The 16,419-nt window shown below is 40.8% G+C and overlaps 2 protein-coding genes across 5 annotated transcripts; both read right to left on the reverse strand.

Annotated features, from left to right (window-relative positions):
* Positions 1–175: 175 nt before the first annotated feature.
* LOC109987097 (sodium-coupled neutral amino acid transporter 3) lies at positions 176–11,015 on the reverse strand. Of its 4 annotated transcripts, XM_065961449.1 has the most exons (18): positions 9,128–9,268; positions 8,721–8,794; positions 8,545–8,606; positions 7,103–7,229; positions 6,594–6,678; positions 6,358–6,473; positions 4,860–4,933; positions 4,243–4,335; positions 4,046–4,127; positions 3,835–3,917; positions 3,620–3,678; positions 3,383–3,520; positions 3,070–3,149; positions 2,876–2,976; positions 2,579–2,703; positions 1,777–1,921; positions 1,544–1,647; positions 176–1,433 (listed from the first exon to the last, which is right to left on the reverse strand). In XM_065961449.1, the coding sequence occupies exons 4-18, from the start codon at positions 7,141–7,143 to the stop codon at positions 1,329–1,331; spliced, it is 1,431 nt and encodes a 476-aa protein (XP_065817521.1). In that variant the 5' UTR covers positions 7,144–7,229; positions 8,545–8,606; positions 8,721–8,794; positions 9,128–9,268; the 3' UTR covers positions 176–1,328. The 4 variants fall into 4 exon arrangements, with proteins under 4 accessions (XP_065817521.1, XP_065817522.1, XP_020493725.1 ...); XM_065961450.1 differs by lacking the exon at positions 8,721–8,794 and having other exon boundaries at positions 9,128–9,267; XM_020638069.3 differs by lacking the exons at positions 8,545–8,606; positions 8,721–8,794; positions 9,128–9,268 and adding an exon at positions 10,825–11,015.
* A 1,388-nt stretch (positions 11,016–12,403) lies between these two features.
* Positions 12,404–16,292, reverse strand: apex2 (APEX nuclease (apurinic/apyrimidinic endonuclease) 2). The gene is made up of 6 exons (XM_020637765.3): positions 15,916–16,292; positions 15,571–15,654; positions 14,647–14,827; positions 14,403–14,546; positions 13,941–14,010; positions 12,404–13,682 (listed from the first exon to the last, which is right to left on the reverse strand). Exons 1-6 carry the CDS (start codon positions 16,028–16,030, stop codon positions 12,567–12,569), a joined length of 1,710 nt encoding a protein of 569 aa, XP_020493421.2. The 5' UTR covers positions 16,031–16,292; the 3' UTR covers positions 12,404–12,566.
* Between the last annotated feature and the right edge of the window lie 127 nt (positions 16,293–16,419).

Here is a 16,419-nt window from a genome sequence, read left to right on the forward strand (position 1 = left end):
AGTTCTCTAACCCCCACTTTTCTTCTCTCTCTCTCTCAGACACGGAGCACAAATGAATGTGTTACTTCCATTTTCAGAGGGAGGTCGTGCATTATTGCTCTTCTTCGGCTGTTTTAACATTCACTTTACAACCACACCGAGGATTCCCGAGTCTGAAATAAAAGCAACCCCAAACTTGTAGAAACGAGAGACATATTTTATTAACAGGTAACAACATTCAAATTAATTTAAAAATGTACAGGATGAATAAGAAAATCTAAATATTTTAGTCAAATAAAAAAAAAACAGGCTCCATTCATTTTAAGTTAAAAACCACATGTTATTACTCACCATACTGATTTTGATGGATGGCCTAAACAGACACGTCTTTTGTTTTAACACTGCATTTTTTTGGCCTTTGCTGAATACATTAAAAAAAAGTGTTGCACCGATTTTTATGTCACACAAAAGTTAACTTCTTTGGTTTCGCCACTCGGAATAAACTTTAAAAAAATAATTGTACAAACGACTTTGTGTCTGTTCACTCACATTTGATTGTCAGTAAGTGTTTGACCTTCTCTGATAGCAGCTGAACACCCACACATTGCACCATTGTCTTCACAGAAAAAGGTCACATCAGATTCAAATTCAAAGATGATCACCTTAAATTAAGTTAATAGATTAACACAAAAAAATATATCACATTATCATTTCACTGTGTAAAAGGGATTGGAATTTAGTAGTTTGTAATGGTTAGTGTGAAACTGCAGACTAATCCTTACTGTTAATTTGTTGGGGAAATGTGGACAAGGAGACCATGACATGACACAGCAGCTGATGAAGTGTATTGATTGTAAAAAATAAAAACCCATATCATTCCGGTCCTGTACATCTAAAATGAAGGGAAGTAAGATTAGAAAGATTTTGGCAGTGACTGAGCTATTCCAGGGAACTGTGCACATCAACACTCTAAAATGGGATTTCCATTTGAGTCATGCTCTTCTCATTCATGCCTTTTTGCATTTCTACACAGGCCTCCAAATAACGTCCTCATTGCGAGCCACTACATGGGTTTAATTCAGTCAGAACACACTGCTTCTGTGTTCTCTCCTCCTTTGCAGGGCCGTTTTTTTTTTTTCTTTCTCTGCCCTGAAACATGTCGAAATGCTTTCTTTGTTATTGTTCTAGGCGAAGGGTCCTTCACATGTCCTTCATATCATGCAGCCAGACTTTGTTGTTCGGCTTTGGATGAGAGCTCAGCAGATCAGGGAGTATTTTTTTTTTTTAAAAGACGGGGAGGGAGCTTTCGTTGGCATTCTGTTTGTAGTTTATCTGTTCAGTCACGGCTGCTAGTGTCCACCTCCGCTTCTAGACTCTCCGGTTACCCAGTCAATGATGATAAACGACAAACTCATGACCATGAAGATGAATCCCAGAGCGGCAAATAATGCGGCCTACAGGAGAAGAAGAGACAACATTATCAACAATCGCAATAAAAATACAACACAATGAAGGAACAGATAAAGTCATAATGCCCTAGAAAGCTAATAGTACTGAGCTTTACCTGAATCTTAGGTCTGGACAGTAAAGGCTCCTGCTCTTCAGGAATGATCCGGACGTAGAAGATTCCAGGTAGGATGAAGATGAGACTGGGGGCAGATGTGGCTCCTGAAGATGAAAAAAATAATCAGTTTATTAAAGCATTTACACAATAGGTAACTATGCAGATAATGGTTTGGCAATTTCACACTGAAGATTTGCAGTGAAGCTCGGGCCAGACGGCAGGTGTAAACATACCAATGATGCCAAAGATGTCCCGGATGGAGGGCACGAAGATGACAAGGAGGTTGACTATGAAGATGAGACCTAACGCGATGCCGATGTGAATGGCCCAGTGGAACGGTTTGTTGGGGAAAAAGATCTGGAGCAAGGCCCTACGGATCTGCAAAGGAAGGAAAGAGGGTGAATGTTAAGGTTTTCTATACATTTGAGGTCATAGGCGTCAAGATTGATGTGCAGAAATATGCTAAAGTAAGAATTTAAGGTAGAGCTGTTACACTATCAGGTTAAGTCACGCTAAGATGAGCTCTTAAGCAGAAATGTGACGACCAAAAAACAGTTTAAAAGAGGTGAACGGCTCTATAAATGAACCAAATGAGGAAGTGTCTTAAAACTGCGTTGTATATATTTTTAATCTCCTGCAGGTTGCATGAGATAAGAAAATGACATTCTACATTCTTTTCACAAAAGAGCATTAAATATACATGAAATATGAAACATAAACATACAAAGTAAATCAGGTTTAAATGCAAAGACACACAGCCAAGTCCTTACATTGACTTAACATGATGTTAGCTTAGCTCAGACTGGAAACAATCAGTCTGGAGATTGAGACCTTTTAACTAATTCATTAGGGATCTGATTGACATTGGACGAAAAAAGCAGCTCGTCTAATTTCCTCTTCCTGCCAGCTTCATCTTTATTGATTTATTCTGAGTCTACATTTGTATTTGCTTAAACACAGAAGTGCAAAAAGTGGAATGATGTCCTAAACTTATTTTGATAAGAAAACATTCCTAATATACGTTCAAAGCCTTACTGGGAACAGAACCACCGGGACAGTCAGCGTCACAGCCACCAGAACAGCCAGGCGGACACAGAGAACGTGGACGTCCAGGGCACCCGCTCGATTGTAGGTGTGCAACAGCTCCGACTCCACAGCACCTGCACACATACTCTCATGACGTATCTCACGTGGACTAGTCCCTCAATCGCAACAGTGGAAAATGCATATGAGCTCCCTGTACAAGTGAGTCATTCATTCATCTGAAAATCTTTCCATATACAACCCCAGAACAAGCTGATCTTTGACTCTGTGGAGTCAAGAGCCTCTTACCAAAAAAAGTGAGGTAACCAAACAGAGCGGTTAGCAGGTACATGACGAACATGGCCAGGATGGAGAAGTTAGCCACAGTCTGCATACGTTTCTTGGTGGCACTGGAGGGGAAACAAGGGAAACAAATTACTTTAAATATACTAAAACTTTTGTCTGTGAGCTAATGTAAAGTCAGTGATGACGACATGACTTACTCTCGTAGCTCTGTGTAGATTGGCAGCACCTCCGGGTGGCAGACAAAAGCAAAGGCCAGAATAGGGATGGTGTATGCTGTCTAAAAGTTAAAACATGCCAAAGGTCAGCGAGTCACCCACTAAGTCCAGCAAGCTAACAAAATGTATGCTGTTGACATAACACATGCTCTAATGCTGTTGACACAACACGCTCTGGTACAGAACATGTGGCAGTGAAGCTGCTGCTAGGGCTAACCAAGAAGTAAATATAACAGGCTGAAATTCAGGGAAACAGATGCAGTCAAATGTATCATTAGGATTTTTTTGGTCTAACCTGTGGGTTGATCGTAAAATATTTTGCTTCACAGAAGTCGCCTGTCCCATTAATGAAGCTGTGGTCACCCAGGACATGCGAGATGTTGGTTTGTTTATCCTCCAGCGGACACGGGATGTTGAACTTCTTGTAGATGACCTGAGAGGAAACGATTTGTTAATCAAAAGTAAAATATTCCATTGAGGCAAAGCTAGTGGCATCGCATGTATTTTTGTTTTCTTAACCGTTTAAACTCACCGAAATAAGGAAAAACACCATGCAGGAGAGGGAGAAGCCACTTGTATAGCCCAAATAACCTGCAGTGCAAAGACAGTAAGATGTTCAAAAGGTGCTTACAGTTCACAGACTTAACAAAATATTTGCCTGGCAGAGTTTGAAGAGTAATAGAAGGATAAAAAAAAAACAAAAAAAAAAAAAACAAGAAAATGTGATGACAGAATGAAAAAACATACCAAGTTGTTTCATGAGTGCTAGAGGAAGGATGACAGAAGCACTAACAATGATGATCAAGAAGTTTCCATTCAAGAACCACTCTCTAAGAGACAGCAGGACAAACAGATGAAGAAACATCAATACACTGTCAAACTACTGAATGTGGAATAAAAAAAAAACACTGCGGATGAAAAATAGTGTAGATGTTTTTTTTTTTATTATGACACTCACCCTGTGTTTTCCTGTTTACTCAGGAAAGCTTGAATAACCAGCGGGAGCTCCGACTTGACGATGAAGAGGTAGCTGGACATCGCTAATAAGAAGTGTAAGCATTCGTATTTAGTGCGTGCGTAATTTATCCTGATCAACTGCACGTGCTTTCATTTACAGATCACACAGATTAAATGGGAAAATGGCAATCACAGTACCTCCGATGTTGTGTACTGTGATGATGCAGCCGGCCAACATTTTTCCTGGGGGTCCAAACGCCCGATTCCCAAGCTGCTCATAAGCTCTGATGCCTGAAAAAAAAAAAAAAAACAGATGTTAAGTATACTCATAGATGATGAAGGAGCGGGCGTGAGAAAGTAGTCGAAACTAGAAGAGACTAGAAAATGCAGTTCCTTGAGTAGCCTCTAGTGGCTGGACCTGTAACTGAGTCAGCTCTACAGTAATTAGGTTCAATGTTAGAATGCCAAATTACAGCGAAAAATTGACCAGCTTTTAAGACAGATATATAAACAACTCTTGTCAGCTAACCCCCCAAAACAGAATGAAAACACAGTGTCAAACTCATGCATTAGCTAATGGTCTTTTCAGTGAAGCTTTTGCTAAGTCTTTGCTAATCCCCTCGTCCACCCTCTTGACCCAATATGGCCAAGTTTTGATTAAAAAACGACGACAATTCAAGGCTTCCATGCAGCTGCTTGTAAACAAGTGGGAGCTTCCAATATTCATATATCCAATGGAAATAACGTACAGTACAGAATGCAGAATGGCCTCTGTGGCTACGTATGCTAAGATGTTGAGTCAAGCTCCGACTTACCAACGACTCCAGCGCTTTTCAGCAGCAGGTGAATTGAATATGCAGACAGAATGGCAATGAACACCAACAGGGTTCTGAAACACACAAGAACAGGGAACTTGTTTGGAAGTGACTTTATCAAAAGAGACAAAAAGAGAAAAGATATTGAACAACCAAATTTGCTGAGCATCTGACCACCAATATAACTTTCCTACATGCTTGCCCCTGCACACATATTTTAATCTTTCTATTCAACCTTCATATATCCAGGTTAGTCCCATTGAGAAGAAGCGCATTCAAGACAATATTTGCCAAGTCTAAAGTGTTAAAGGATCTTTTTGTTGTTACAGCACATTATAAAGCTATGAAGTCACATTTTATAGCAAAGTAAAGTCAACAATTCTGTTCAGTTGTGTGTCCTGTTGGGTGTTTTATAATTTAAACTTTGCTCTTATAAGTAAGCTTAATTTTGTTAACAATCGTTTCTTTGGTTTACTGTAATTTTTTCTCCACTCATATGAGTAAGAGACTGGCTCTCCACCCTCCGTCTTCCTCCCCCTGCCACATAGCACAGGACTGATCCAGCACAGGCGTGTCTTGGATCTGATCACTACGGGCTATTTTTAGCCGCTCAAATCTGTTTAGTGGAGCCTCGTGTGTACAAGCTCTGATGTACACTCTCAGGCTGTGTACAGCAGCAGTTAGATTTAAATACAGTATGACACCTACATCTCACACAGGTGGAGACAGACAGAAACGCACGTATACACAAGCAGGGAGTCCATCCCACTGCCAGCACACATACCTACCCAAACACAAATACACACAGGCAGTCAGGTGATACACACACAGGTCGTACTAACAGCCTGTATCCACTGACATGAACTTAATTCTGTTTTTATTGTTAACCTTTGACCAAAATAATCTTTATTTGTCATGAATTTAGCTCTTCTTTAAGAACAAATAAACAAAGAGCTTAAAAGATTCAGGTAGCTTAAAGACAGACGGAGATATGAGCAGCATACTGTGATATGTAAAGGACAAATAAAAAGTATAATTTTGACAAATGAATAAAACCTACATAAATACAAAATTTGGCGTCTAAAAGGTGTGTCCGAATAAAATGGATAAATGCATATTTGCTGTTTTTTTTTAGAGCCAAATAGCACAAAAATGACTTCAGTTTGCAAAAATCTTCACACTGTCCATCTGATAAACTAAAACACACACACACACTCTCTCACACACACACACACACACACAACAAACAGCCCTGCTCTATTCTTGTGTTCCAAAGGAGAGCTCATATGAATTACAAGCTAAATCAATATATTCATTTCCTCTTTGCACAAGAAAGGGCAAATGCACTGAGCAAATACGTTAACCAACACACACACACACACACACGCACACACGCACGCACGCACGCACGCACGCACACACACACACACTCATTGGAAGTTTTCAATTCCATTCCAAAGTAGGGACTTTTTTTTGTGTGTTTGGCTCGCATACTCACATAAAAAGAACGATTCCAGTGTTGGACATTGCATAAGCCAATCCCAGAATCCCACTGCCCATTATGGCGTTACTGAGGTTAAAGATGGACATGCCGAATGAAGTCTTTCCCTCAAACTGGAGGAAGGAGACAACAGAGGATGTTAGACACAGACGGATCAATGCAGAAACTAAAATAACATCACTAGCATTAATAGCATTTTACAACAGCCAAACCGGTCAGACTGAGACTCTTACATCGGTGAATTGGATTTCTTTCTTCACTCCAGCTTTATGGGGGAGAAACTCTTCATGTTCAGTCATGGCTTCAAGACCATCAAACCTACGGAAACAAACACAATGTTTTCATAGACACATTGAGACTGTTTATCTCTGTCATTCTCCTTTTTTCTGCATCTCCTCCTATCCCACTTTCCACACCCAGCACATTTTGGACAGACGGCTGTTTAACCTTAGTCTGGTTCTGCTCGAGGTTTCTGCCTCTTCAAGAAAGTTTTCCTTGCCACTGTAACTTTGCTAAATGTCGCTTTGTGCTCATGATGGATTCATGTTGGGTCTTTGTGAATAATAAAACAAAGATTAAGGTCTTCTACCTTCTCGTTTGTAAAGTGTCTCGAGTTAACCTTTGTAATGAATTACATCTTTACAAACAAAGATGCAAAGATTTACTCTAAACTTGCACAAATAAGGAACACATTTTCATCTTTGTTGTGATGCGTGAAACAGTGAATAAGTCTTCATCTCACCCATCGTCCCTGCTGTGTCCGTTCATCTTCTGAAGCTCCATTCTGATTACCGGGGTTGTGACTCGAGAGAGACTTTGGAGATCAACTCTTGCTGGACTAAAAGAATCCTCTTCAAACTTTTACCAGACTGGAATCAAAACAGGACATAATGATTACATGAATGAAAAACGTTCTTGTTTAAATCACCTGCAAATGTAGCCATTTTTAGACATGCTTTTATTTATTCTATATTTACTTTTTGGTGGGGCTTTTTATGTCTTTATTTGAGATAAAGGACAGTTGATAGAGTCAGAAATCGGGGAGAGAGAGAGAGAGAGAGAGCGGGGTATGACATGCAGGAAAGGAACCACAAGTCAGATTTGAACCTGGGCCGCTCGCTTTCTTGGACTTTAGCCTCCGTACACCGAGCGCGCACTAACCACTAGGCTACTGGCTAAAAGTTGCATGACCTCCCAAGAGTCTTCAAATATTTTACATTTCCTCTGTGTGAATCACCACTTCCTATATCTTGTCTTAACTTGTTTAGGTTAAAACAGAACACCCACCAAGAAGCTGCACAAGTGTGGCGATGTGTTTATGATAAATGTGATAAATGTAAGCTGTTTGCTCTGTACAAAGTAATGAATACAGAGTTATGTAAAGTGGCAGCTTGAAAACCCTTGGCCTTTTAAAGGCAAATAATACTTGTCGTCTGTACTGGAACAGAAGGACGCTGCTGCAGAAAAGAAACACAGTGACTAATGTAATACAAACATAATGCGCAATTGTGTCTTCAAAAGGGCAAACCTATTTATAAATACGCACAACTCTGTAATTTTTCTTATTGCCAAGGACAACAAAAAATGTTTCATGTTTCTATTTTTCTTAGGAGATGCATAAATCTGTCAGCGCTGTTTTATCTTGGAGTCCCGCTCCCTGCTTCAGATATGAGGATCCAAAAACTAACAGATCACTTTAGAAGATCACAAAAAAAAATAAAAAAAAGGGGGGTACATTTGCCTTGGATGTAGGTCAATTAAAAGCTGAAAGTGTTTAAATAACAATTGTTGTCTGGGGACTTATGTTCTAATCTGCCACACAAAGCTGGCATGGACACACTCTGGGAATGAGCGTAGGTCTGTGCTCCTGCTGACTGAGGGGTCATGGGATACTTCCCCTCTCTGCCCTCAGGATTTTCACATCTTGACCCCAAAGGACACGCTCGCACATCATCGTGACCGTTCCTGAGGAGTTCTGCCCAAGAATCCTACGCTCATCACAGTAACGGGGCTGTGGATGCAAAATAATCCAAACAGCTTTGGAAGGCGATAGCAGCCGGCCGCAGGGATAAACAAAGGCTTCTTGTTTAAATGGTGCCATTTAGCCTAAATACAGAGTAGCCTTCTCCACGCATACTTGCCTCAGGTCAACTCTAGTTGGAGTTACTTTCTTTAGCTACATACCCGGCGACTTTCCCAGGGCTCGCGGCCAACACACACAACCCGGCAAAGTACAGGCTGGGTACCTTTAACATGACAAAAGGGCAGTTTTGGTGGAAGAGTGACCACTTTCACATTGAGAAGAAAAGCTTGATTTTACAGTTTACATTTTGTGGGGGAGATGGTGAAAGTAGACAAACCTGGTTAACAAGAAACTTAATCCAATGTTCGAAATTTTATTGGTCAAGATGGAAGCTTTTACACAGTGGAAACTCTGAGAGATTGGAAAAAGTAGTAAAAACTTCAAACTCGTTCCTGTTCTTTCTGATTCCAACTCTTCGTACTAGAATTTTCCCAAACAACATATCCCATTACCTCTTCAGATATCACAATAAAGAAAGTATGGAATAATCACTCCAAGAACAGCAGTCTTAAGTCAAGCCAAGACATTTATTTTACCTCACTATCCAGCATTACAGCCCACATGGCGTTTGTCTGATGCAAGAGCAGCTCACTCTGACAATTAGCCCTTCCCTTCCTTAACATACATAAGGACTAACACACACACACACACACACACACACACACACATTTTCCAGCAACTTACCCTGGTGACCCTGGCTTGTTTTCTTTTCACAATAATGTCAGAATATATCCTTAAGCAAGTTCCCTCAGTTTTCCCTCCCAAGGTTTATATATAGCTTTGTTCTTAGGAGTCTCTCCAAAGCTCCTTGGTAGTGAGAAGAGGAGAGAGTGAGAGAGATTAGAGGCTGTGGGGGGAGTGAGAGGGAAAATGGGAACACCCATACTTAACCCTTTGTCTAGCCACACACAGGTAGAGCCACACAGCTGCAAAAAGCCTGACTGTGGGGATCCTCTCACCAGCTGTCTGCACCCAAAAGGTGTTGAAACCGGAGTCCAAACGAAGGCAATGCGTGACGTTTTCAGAGACAGACTGCAGTTCAAGGCTACAGGTAATCCAAGGAACTCTCTACAACTGGTGTTTATACTGGAGGCTAATTACCATGTCATTACAGAATATTCAAGTTGGAAAGGAGGGGGGGGGGGGGGCGCAGCGGGTGTCATCTGAGAGGGGTTTTTGTTACTGCATGGGCGGATATTCACTGACAGTTTGCATCCTGCTGGAAGTCACAGTGATGCTAATTAGCTTAGGAGATAAGTGCTTTTTTAAGATAGCCCACATGTGATTGTGCTTAAGAGTGGAAACATTGTGCATGCTTACAACTGATCATGTGCTTGACCCAAAACTCACAGTAAGACCTGAGCTGACACGTAAGAGAACAAATGGCCGAGGCAGGTGACAGAAAGTGCAGCTGGGTTGGTGTTTATTATTGTTGTTATATGGTGATGAAACTGAACAGGCAGCTGCTGTATATGCGTCAAAAGACAGATTTTCCCCATGGGACCATTAAGTTGCGTACCTATACGCTTTGCAGACTCCAGCAAATGTCTTTCTCATCTGAGGGGAGATTTCAGTTGGCAGATTGTCAAACTTAACTGCGATATGAGCTCTGGCTGCACACCCAAGAAACACCCAAGTCTTCTTTATCTTACCAAGACACTAATTCTTTACAGTGTTACAAAATGTCGTCTTTCTGTTGAATTAAGATTTGATCAAGTTCTCCCAGATGGCTACATTTTATGAGTGTCAGACTATTTGGTTTCACTTGGAAAAATGAAGGTTTTATGTGTTACTTTAAGAAAAAGGTCACTTCAAACATTTCAGTACTCGTGTCAGACTGTTTGGAGCCATCTGCCAGTGAAATACCTAACTTTTGCTCAGTACAGATTGGACTGACAAACTCAGTTACCTTAAATGACCTTACGGACTGAAAGTCAGCGAAACATGTCATTTGAAACGAATCCTAGATAAAGCAACTAATGTATTCACTTACAAAGTCAGGGTAAAATAAAGTTCACCAGGAGCCATTCTGTCTTGGTTAAACCATTCATCAAACACTTCACATTATTTTAGTAGGGACCATTCATGCCAGCATGTGGAGCCAAGATACTCTCCCATTTCAGTGAGTCATTTAAAATCCCTCCTCTGTGCTTTTCATACTGCCAGCATGTCACAATGCAAATTACAGCTCAAAAAGATCCTCAGTCAAAGAGTGAAGCTGCTGAAAAAGAAGTTATCTTCATTCAGAAAAAAAAAAGTATCTTCATTTAGAAAAAATCCTAACCATAGGAGCGAGGGAGAGAAAGTTCCTGAGGAAACTGTCCTCATGTGTGAATGGGAAATGCTGGAGCAACTGCAGAATGCCCTTTTCTGGTACTCACCGCTAGCAGTCACACAGAGGGATGTCTTCAGTCTGGACAGAAGTTTCAGGGTAAAAGTTGAAAACTTCTTAGCTGGTCCACCTCCAAAGTCTGCTTTTCCCAGAGCCAGGAGCCTCTCTTCATCTGTGAGAGGAGAGCGAGAGATGGAAAAAGAGGGGGGAAAGAGGGAGGCAGTGTGTGATTTGGCGCGTTAAGACATTTCCTGCCATGTCACAAGTTCAAGCCCCTCCTTGCTCTAGACCGTTCAGGCAACATGTGGTGCTGTTGCATTACGAAATAAGGGAAATCTTATCTTACACACTGTTTCTTCTTTCTTTTTTTCTAATGCCCTCTGGACGCCGCTATCATGCCCCTCCAAGGAGAACCAACAGATACTCAATGTTGAACCACTTTAACTGATTTGTATGGACAGCTACTGTACACTTAGGAAACCTCTAAGGTCCATTCATTTATGTATCTATTTGTTGAATACATTTCTGGTGTTGTATTTATCAATTTCTAATTTTTTTTTTAGCTCTGGCTCCTCATTTGGCGACCTGTTCGTCTGTCAAATTGTTGTTACTGGCATGTGAATGTAATAGTCTGAATGCTGCCGTGTTGGTTTCCTTCATATTGTCTTGGCTTCTTTGAATGAATCAGTAGGTTGTGAAACTAAAATGTCCTTTGGGGATAAATAAAGTCGTCTGAATCAGAATGTGGGGATACTGTCACCATTCATCCTAGCGCTTTACAGGAGGAACATTTCTGAATTTCTCTTTTTGTTCTGAAAAGTTACTTTTCAGTAGCCTTTTCTAAGGTTCAACTTTGTGTAAAGCAGCTCAGCACTGCCATCTAGTGGTCCCAGTCACAAGTATGATAAGGAGCCATATGATGTAGGGCATTTAAATGTAACAACACCTACAGACCGTCTTCATGCTTTTTATCAGAATTGGCTAAATGCACAAATTTGTTTGACTCAAGTAGAACTAAAACACTTAAAAGTGAAAAAAAGAACACTATGCTCTCAAAGTTAAGTAGTAAAAAGTAGCCCTGTTAAGGACATTTATATCAACTGTTTCAGTGCAAGCTACCAAACCTTGTGTGATGAGGAGAATGATCTTCTCAAATCATTCTAACTTCAACAAAATAAAAGAAAATTGTGAAAATCATTAACATACATATCTTCATTGTTAAATACATTTCATTGGGAATTCTTGCTGCTCTGAACTTGTGAGCTGGTTTACTGTCAGTTTACTTCAGTTTCTCCCCCAGTTGGTCACAGACATCTTATTCTACAAATGCCTCTTCTGCAGGGCTGGGTTTTAGTTTTTCTTTTCTATTGTGTCTAGCGATTCTTTATGCGCACACACACACACACATATACACATATATATATATACACATATACATGTTGTGCACCCAATAGTTCTTAACTTTAAGATACAACAATGTAAAACAGACAAAAGTAAAAAAGAAAAGTTGTATTGTATTGTATGCATTTGGGAAGCAGCACATTTGCTGAAAAAACTATTTTCAAAATGATTGCTGATTAATTTTTGGTTCGTTAACTTACCTTGAAAAAATGAAACCAAACTCAAAGTACGAGAAAACTATACAGTATTTTATTGTAAAACTAGGAAACATAGGTAACAAAACAAATCTATGAAATAAAGAGACATCCATGTAGTAGTCTTAAAATACATGGGCGAGGTTGAAATGGTGAAAAAAAAAAAAAACGAATCATGGTCCGTACAGTAAAAATATCACTTCCCCTTCTCAACCCACATAAAGAAATTACAACGAGCCTCTGGGTTGGAGGCATGACCCTGAGGACGACAGCACACAAAGAACTGTTTGCCCATGTTTGGCCCCTCTTTTTTCACAGTACGGAGCACGCAGGGTTCCCCGTGCACTTTGCAGGGAGGTGGTGGGGGCGGTCCATGAAGAATCGACTTCCAGAACACTAAAGATGCACCTTTCTTGGAATCGGTTTTACCCACAGAGGGCTCGGGGGATAACTGTTTCCTCTTCATCTGTTTGTCATTTTCCTCTTTAGTGCACTGCGGCTGTGAAGCATCAAGCACATCTTCAGGTACTGTGCTTGTGACGGAGGAAACGGCCTCACTAGTTGAGGATACTTTTTGGGAGTTAGGTGAAGAGGCAACTTCATCCGGGTTGAGTGTTTTTTCACAAGAGGCTTCAGTTGAGGAAACATTTGTGAGTTTGGGTTTGAAAAAGGAGAGGAGGCTGCCCTGTGGCTTTGAAGATACCTTCACGGTCTTAGCCTTTTTACCTTTTGGAACTGCAGCGTCTGATGTCAATAACCGTTTCTTACCAGCGTCGATTGGCTTTAAATTCTCCCTCCTCTCCTCCTCCTCTTGAGATCCAGGTAATGCTTCCCTCGGCTCAGGACAAATTGATTTTTGGTCAACCTTTACAAGAAAGCGGGAGAGTTTCTGCTGCTTACCAGCAAATTCCGGCAGGTAGCGAGTGCAGAGGGGAGGAGGCTTGGAGCTGGGTACAAGAGAGCAGCTCAGTTTCCCCCACACAGGGCAGTGGTCTGACCCCTCCACCTCCGGCATGATGTCTGCTGCCAGAAACTGCTCGGCAGCCAGCTGGCAATCTGCAAATATGTAGTCAATGCGAGTGCCATAGTTGGTCTGTCTTGCTCCAGTGAGAGTGGACCAGCACGTGAAGGCGTTGGGGCGAGTTGGGTGGAAATATCTGAAGGTATCCACAAACTTCCCAGAGTGGATGGGTTCTGTTGACGTTACCTCAGGTTCTTCATCAGTTTTGTCATCTTGCCTTTCCTCCCGTTGTCCGTCATCGTGCAGAAAGCCATTCAGCCATTTCCTCCCAGGGTTCTCGCCAAAGTCCTCCTGTACAATAAGAAAAATACACTTATATAATTTTTACAAAATAAACTGAGGGCCAAGGTCGTATTGGAACTCACGGCCGCTGCGGCAAGAACTCCAACCTCTGTATAGTGTGCGCACAGCATAACCCCCAGGCTATCAGGCGTCCCTGGAGTGGTATTTATCTTTACATCTAACTTTAGCATAATATCAAATCACCAGACTCCTCCAAAATAAAACCAAGTCAGGAAATCGTACAACAATATTTAACCTCTTACTTACATTGTCACTGGGATCACAGTGATCGATTTGCCGATGAGATGTGTTTACGTCTCCTAAAATGATCACATGGCTGAAAAGTAGAACAAAAAAAAAGTTTTTAAAGAGTAGAGAGAACAACGAAATACTGTCATAAATATGATTGATATCAGAACTCAGTAAACAATGTGACAAATACCACATGCCTTCTATATATAAACATATCTTAAATACATCATGCTATATTTGTTAAGGCAAATGCAGGAATTAACCTTATTTGTAATTTACATAAATCATACACATCCTGGTAAATGTTAGAGGTTGCACATTCAAGTTAAGGACTGTTTCTTACCAGCCCCTAATAAAACTGCCTATAATCAAAATGGTTGGATCGTTCGAATGTCTGTGGTTTAAGAAGGAAACATCTGGGTCTCTTTGCAACTACAATCTAACCGCTTAAGTCTGTTGAAACCTCTTAAAACTCACCTCCCATCCTTCAGTATGGCTTCAGCTCGACACTGAAGCAACTTATAGAACTGAAGTTTGAACTGCTTCCGCTCTGGCTTTTCAGGGTCAGCGCGTGGACAGTATACATTGATTATAGTAACGGTTTGCTCTTTGTCTTGGCACCTAGAACAGAATGGAGAAGAGGCACAGAAATCTACAGTTTACAACTAATTGACACAAGCTTTATGAAGAGCAATTCGAAGAAGCAAAACATTTCTCTTACATGGTTTTGTGCTGTGTAATAACAGCTCGTCCTTCATTATCCAAAAGCTGGAGCTCCTCACTACAGAACTGTGTTTGGTCCGCATAACATCCAACAGCCCCTTCATGGTTGGTCAGCAGACCTGTGAGACCCTCCTCCGCAGCAAATGGAGTGACGCTATCTTTACAGTAAGTGGCAACCCCTGTGTGAATCAGAAATAGATAGATAGATAGATACTTTATTGATCCCGAGGGAAATTCAAAGCATCCAGTAACAGGTTACAAGACGTACCGACGCCCCCCTCCCATACATATATATTAAAAAAAGATTTAAAGAACACCCCTAGATGAATCAAACTTAAACTGTGCAATTAAAAATAGATTTAGACAAGAAATGTACATAACCTGTGCAGGGATAAAAATATATGTGTAATTTAAAGCAAGAACCTATAAACAGTTGTGGGAAAAAAATCTGTAATTAGACCTGAATATAAAAAAATAAAAAAGTGTTGACCTTCTGAAGTTGTGTTGTTTATATATGTACAGCAATGTTTAAAAAAGCAGATAGTGCTGAGTTATCAAAAACAGACATTAAATTAAATAACAGGCAGTGCAAACATTAAATTAAAGGTGCTATTTAAGTGAGTGTCCAACTAGAGGCTGACTCTTAGGACAGCTGTGCAGATGGGAAATGGAAAAAAGGAAGATTTTAGTCCAAGTGTGTGCTTTCCCCCCTGTCATAACCGTGAGGTGTTGTACAGACCAGGGGGGGCAAAAGACTTCTTCAGTCTGTCTGTGGAGCAGGATAGTGACAGCAGTCTGGAGGGAAATACGTTTTTTTTTTGTTTTTTTTTGTAGTGTGTCAGCAAGAGTTGAAAAGGGTTACTTAGAGACAAAATCAGTGTTTGCATGATTCAACCACAACTAAAAAGACTTTGTAATAAACCTGAATAACCGCTGCGTCCTCGACTGAAGCTGAAATAGGAGTTGTAGCCGTCAACAATGGCAGTTCTTTCATCAAGCAAGTCTCCTGTGGAGGGGGGGGAAAATCTCAGTTAACATTTTTTATTTATTTATTATTTCACCAGGCAGAATTGCTTGAGATCAAATGAGAGAGGTGATTTGGCCAAAATGGCAGCAGCAAAAAAATAAAATAAAAAATAAGACAAACCCAAAAAAGAAAGCACAGACATGAGAAATGTTCTGTAAGTTACATGCACAGACTGTAAATACTCAGCTTAGGCTACAATAACATGATACATGACACATCACGCGTGGTATAAACACTTACTTGTCACTTTTGTCTCTTGCACACAGATAATATCCGCGTCCAGAGAATCCAGAGCCTTTTTAATACCGCCTCTGAAGGTCCGTATGCCATTTATGTTCCAAGTCACGATCTTCATTATAGAATAAATAAATAAATAAAAAAAACTACAGTTGTTTGGCAAAGAAAAGAGACGCCACCGCCGTGAGGGGAAAAAAAAAAAGAAGCTCCCACACCAGGAAGTAAAACGGAAGTCTGGAAGAGTACGAGCGGAAGTGCATTCCCTTCACTTTATCTTTCGTCGTTCTTTCACTATTTAAAGTTGTTTTTGGTGACGTGAAACGGTCGTGTTCGTGGCATTACTGGTTAATTTCTCTATCTGAGTCGGCGGCGTATGACCTCATGGCCGCAATTACCGAGGATATTGACGGTTTTATCGGTGTAGTTGCAGTGCGCCGTTGACTAGCCAGAGGGGGTGAACGTGCTGTCACGTTTTTTTTTTTTTCGGCGCGCTTTTGACGCTGACGT

The sequence above is a fragment of the Labrus bergylta genome, chromosome 12 (genome assembly GCF_963930695.1).
Source record: "Labrus bergylta chromosome 12, fLabBer1.1, whole genome shotgun sequence".
Lineage (NCBI taxonomy): Eukaryota > Metazoa > Chordata > Actinopteri > Labriformes > Labridae > Labrus > Labrus bergylta.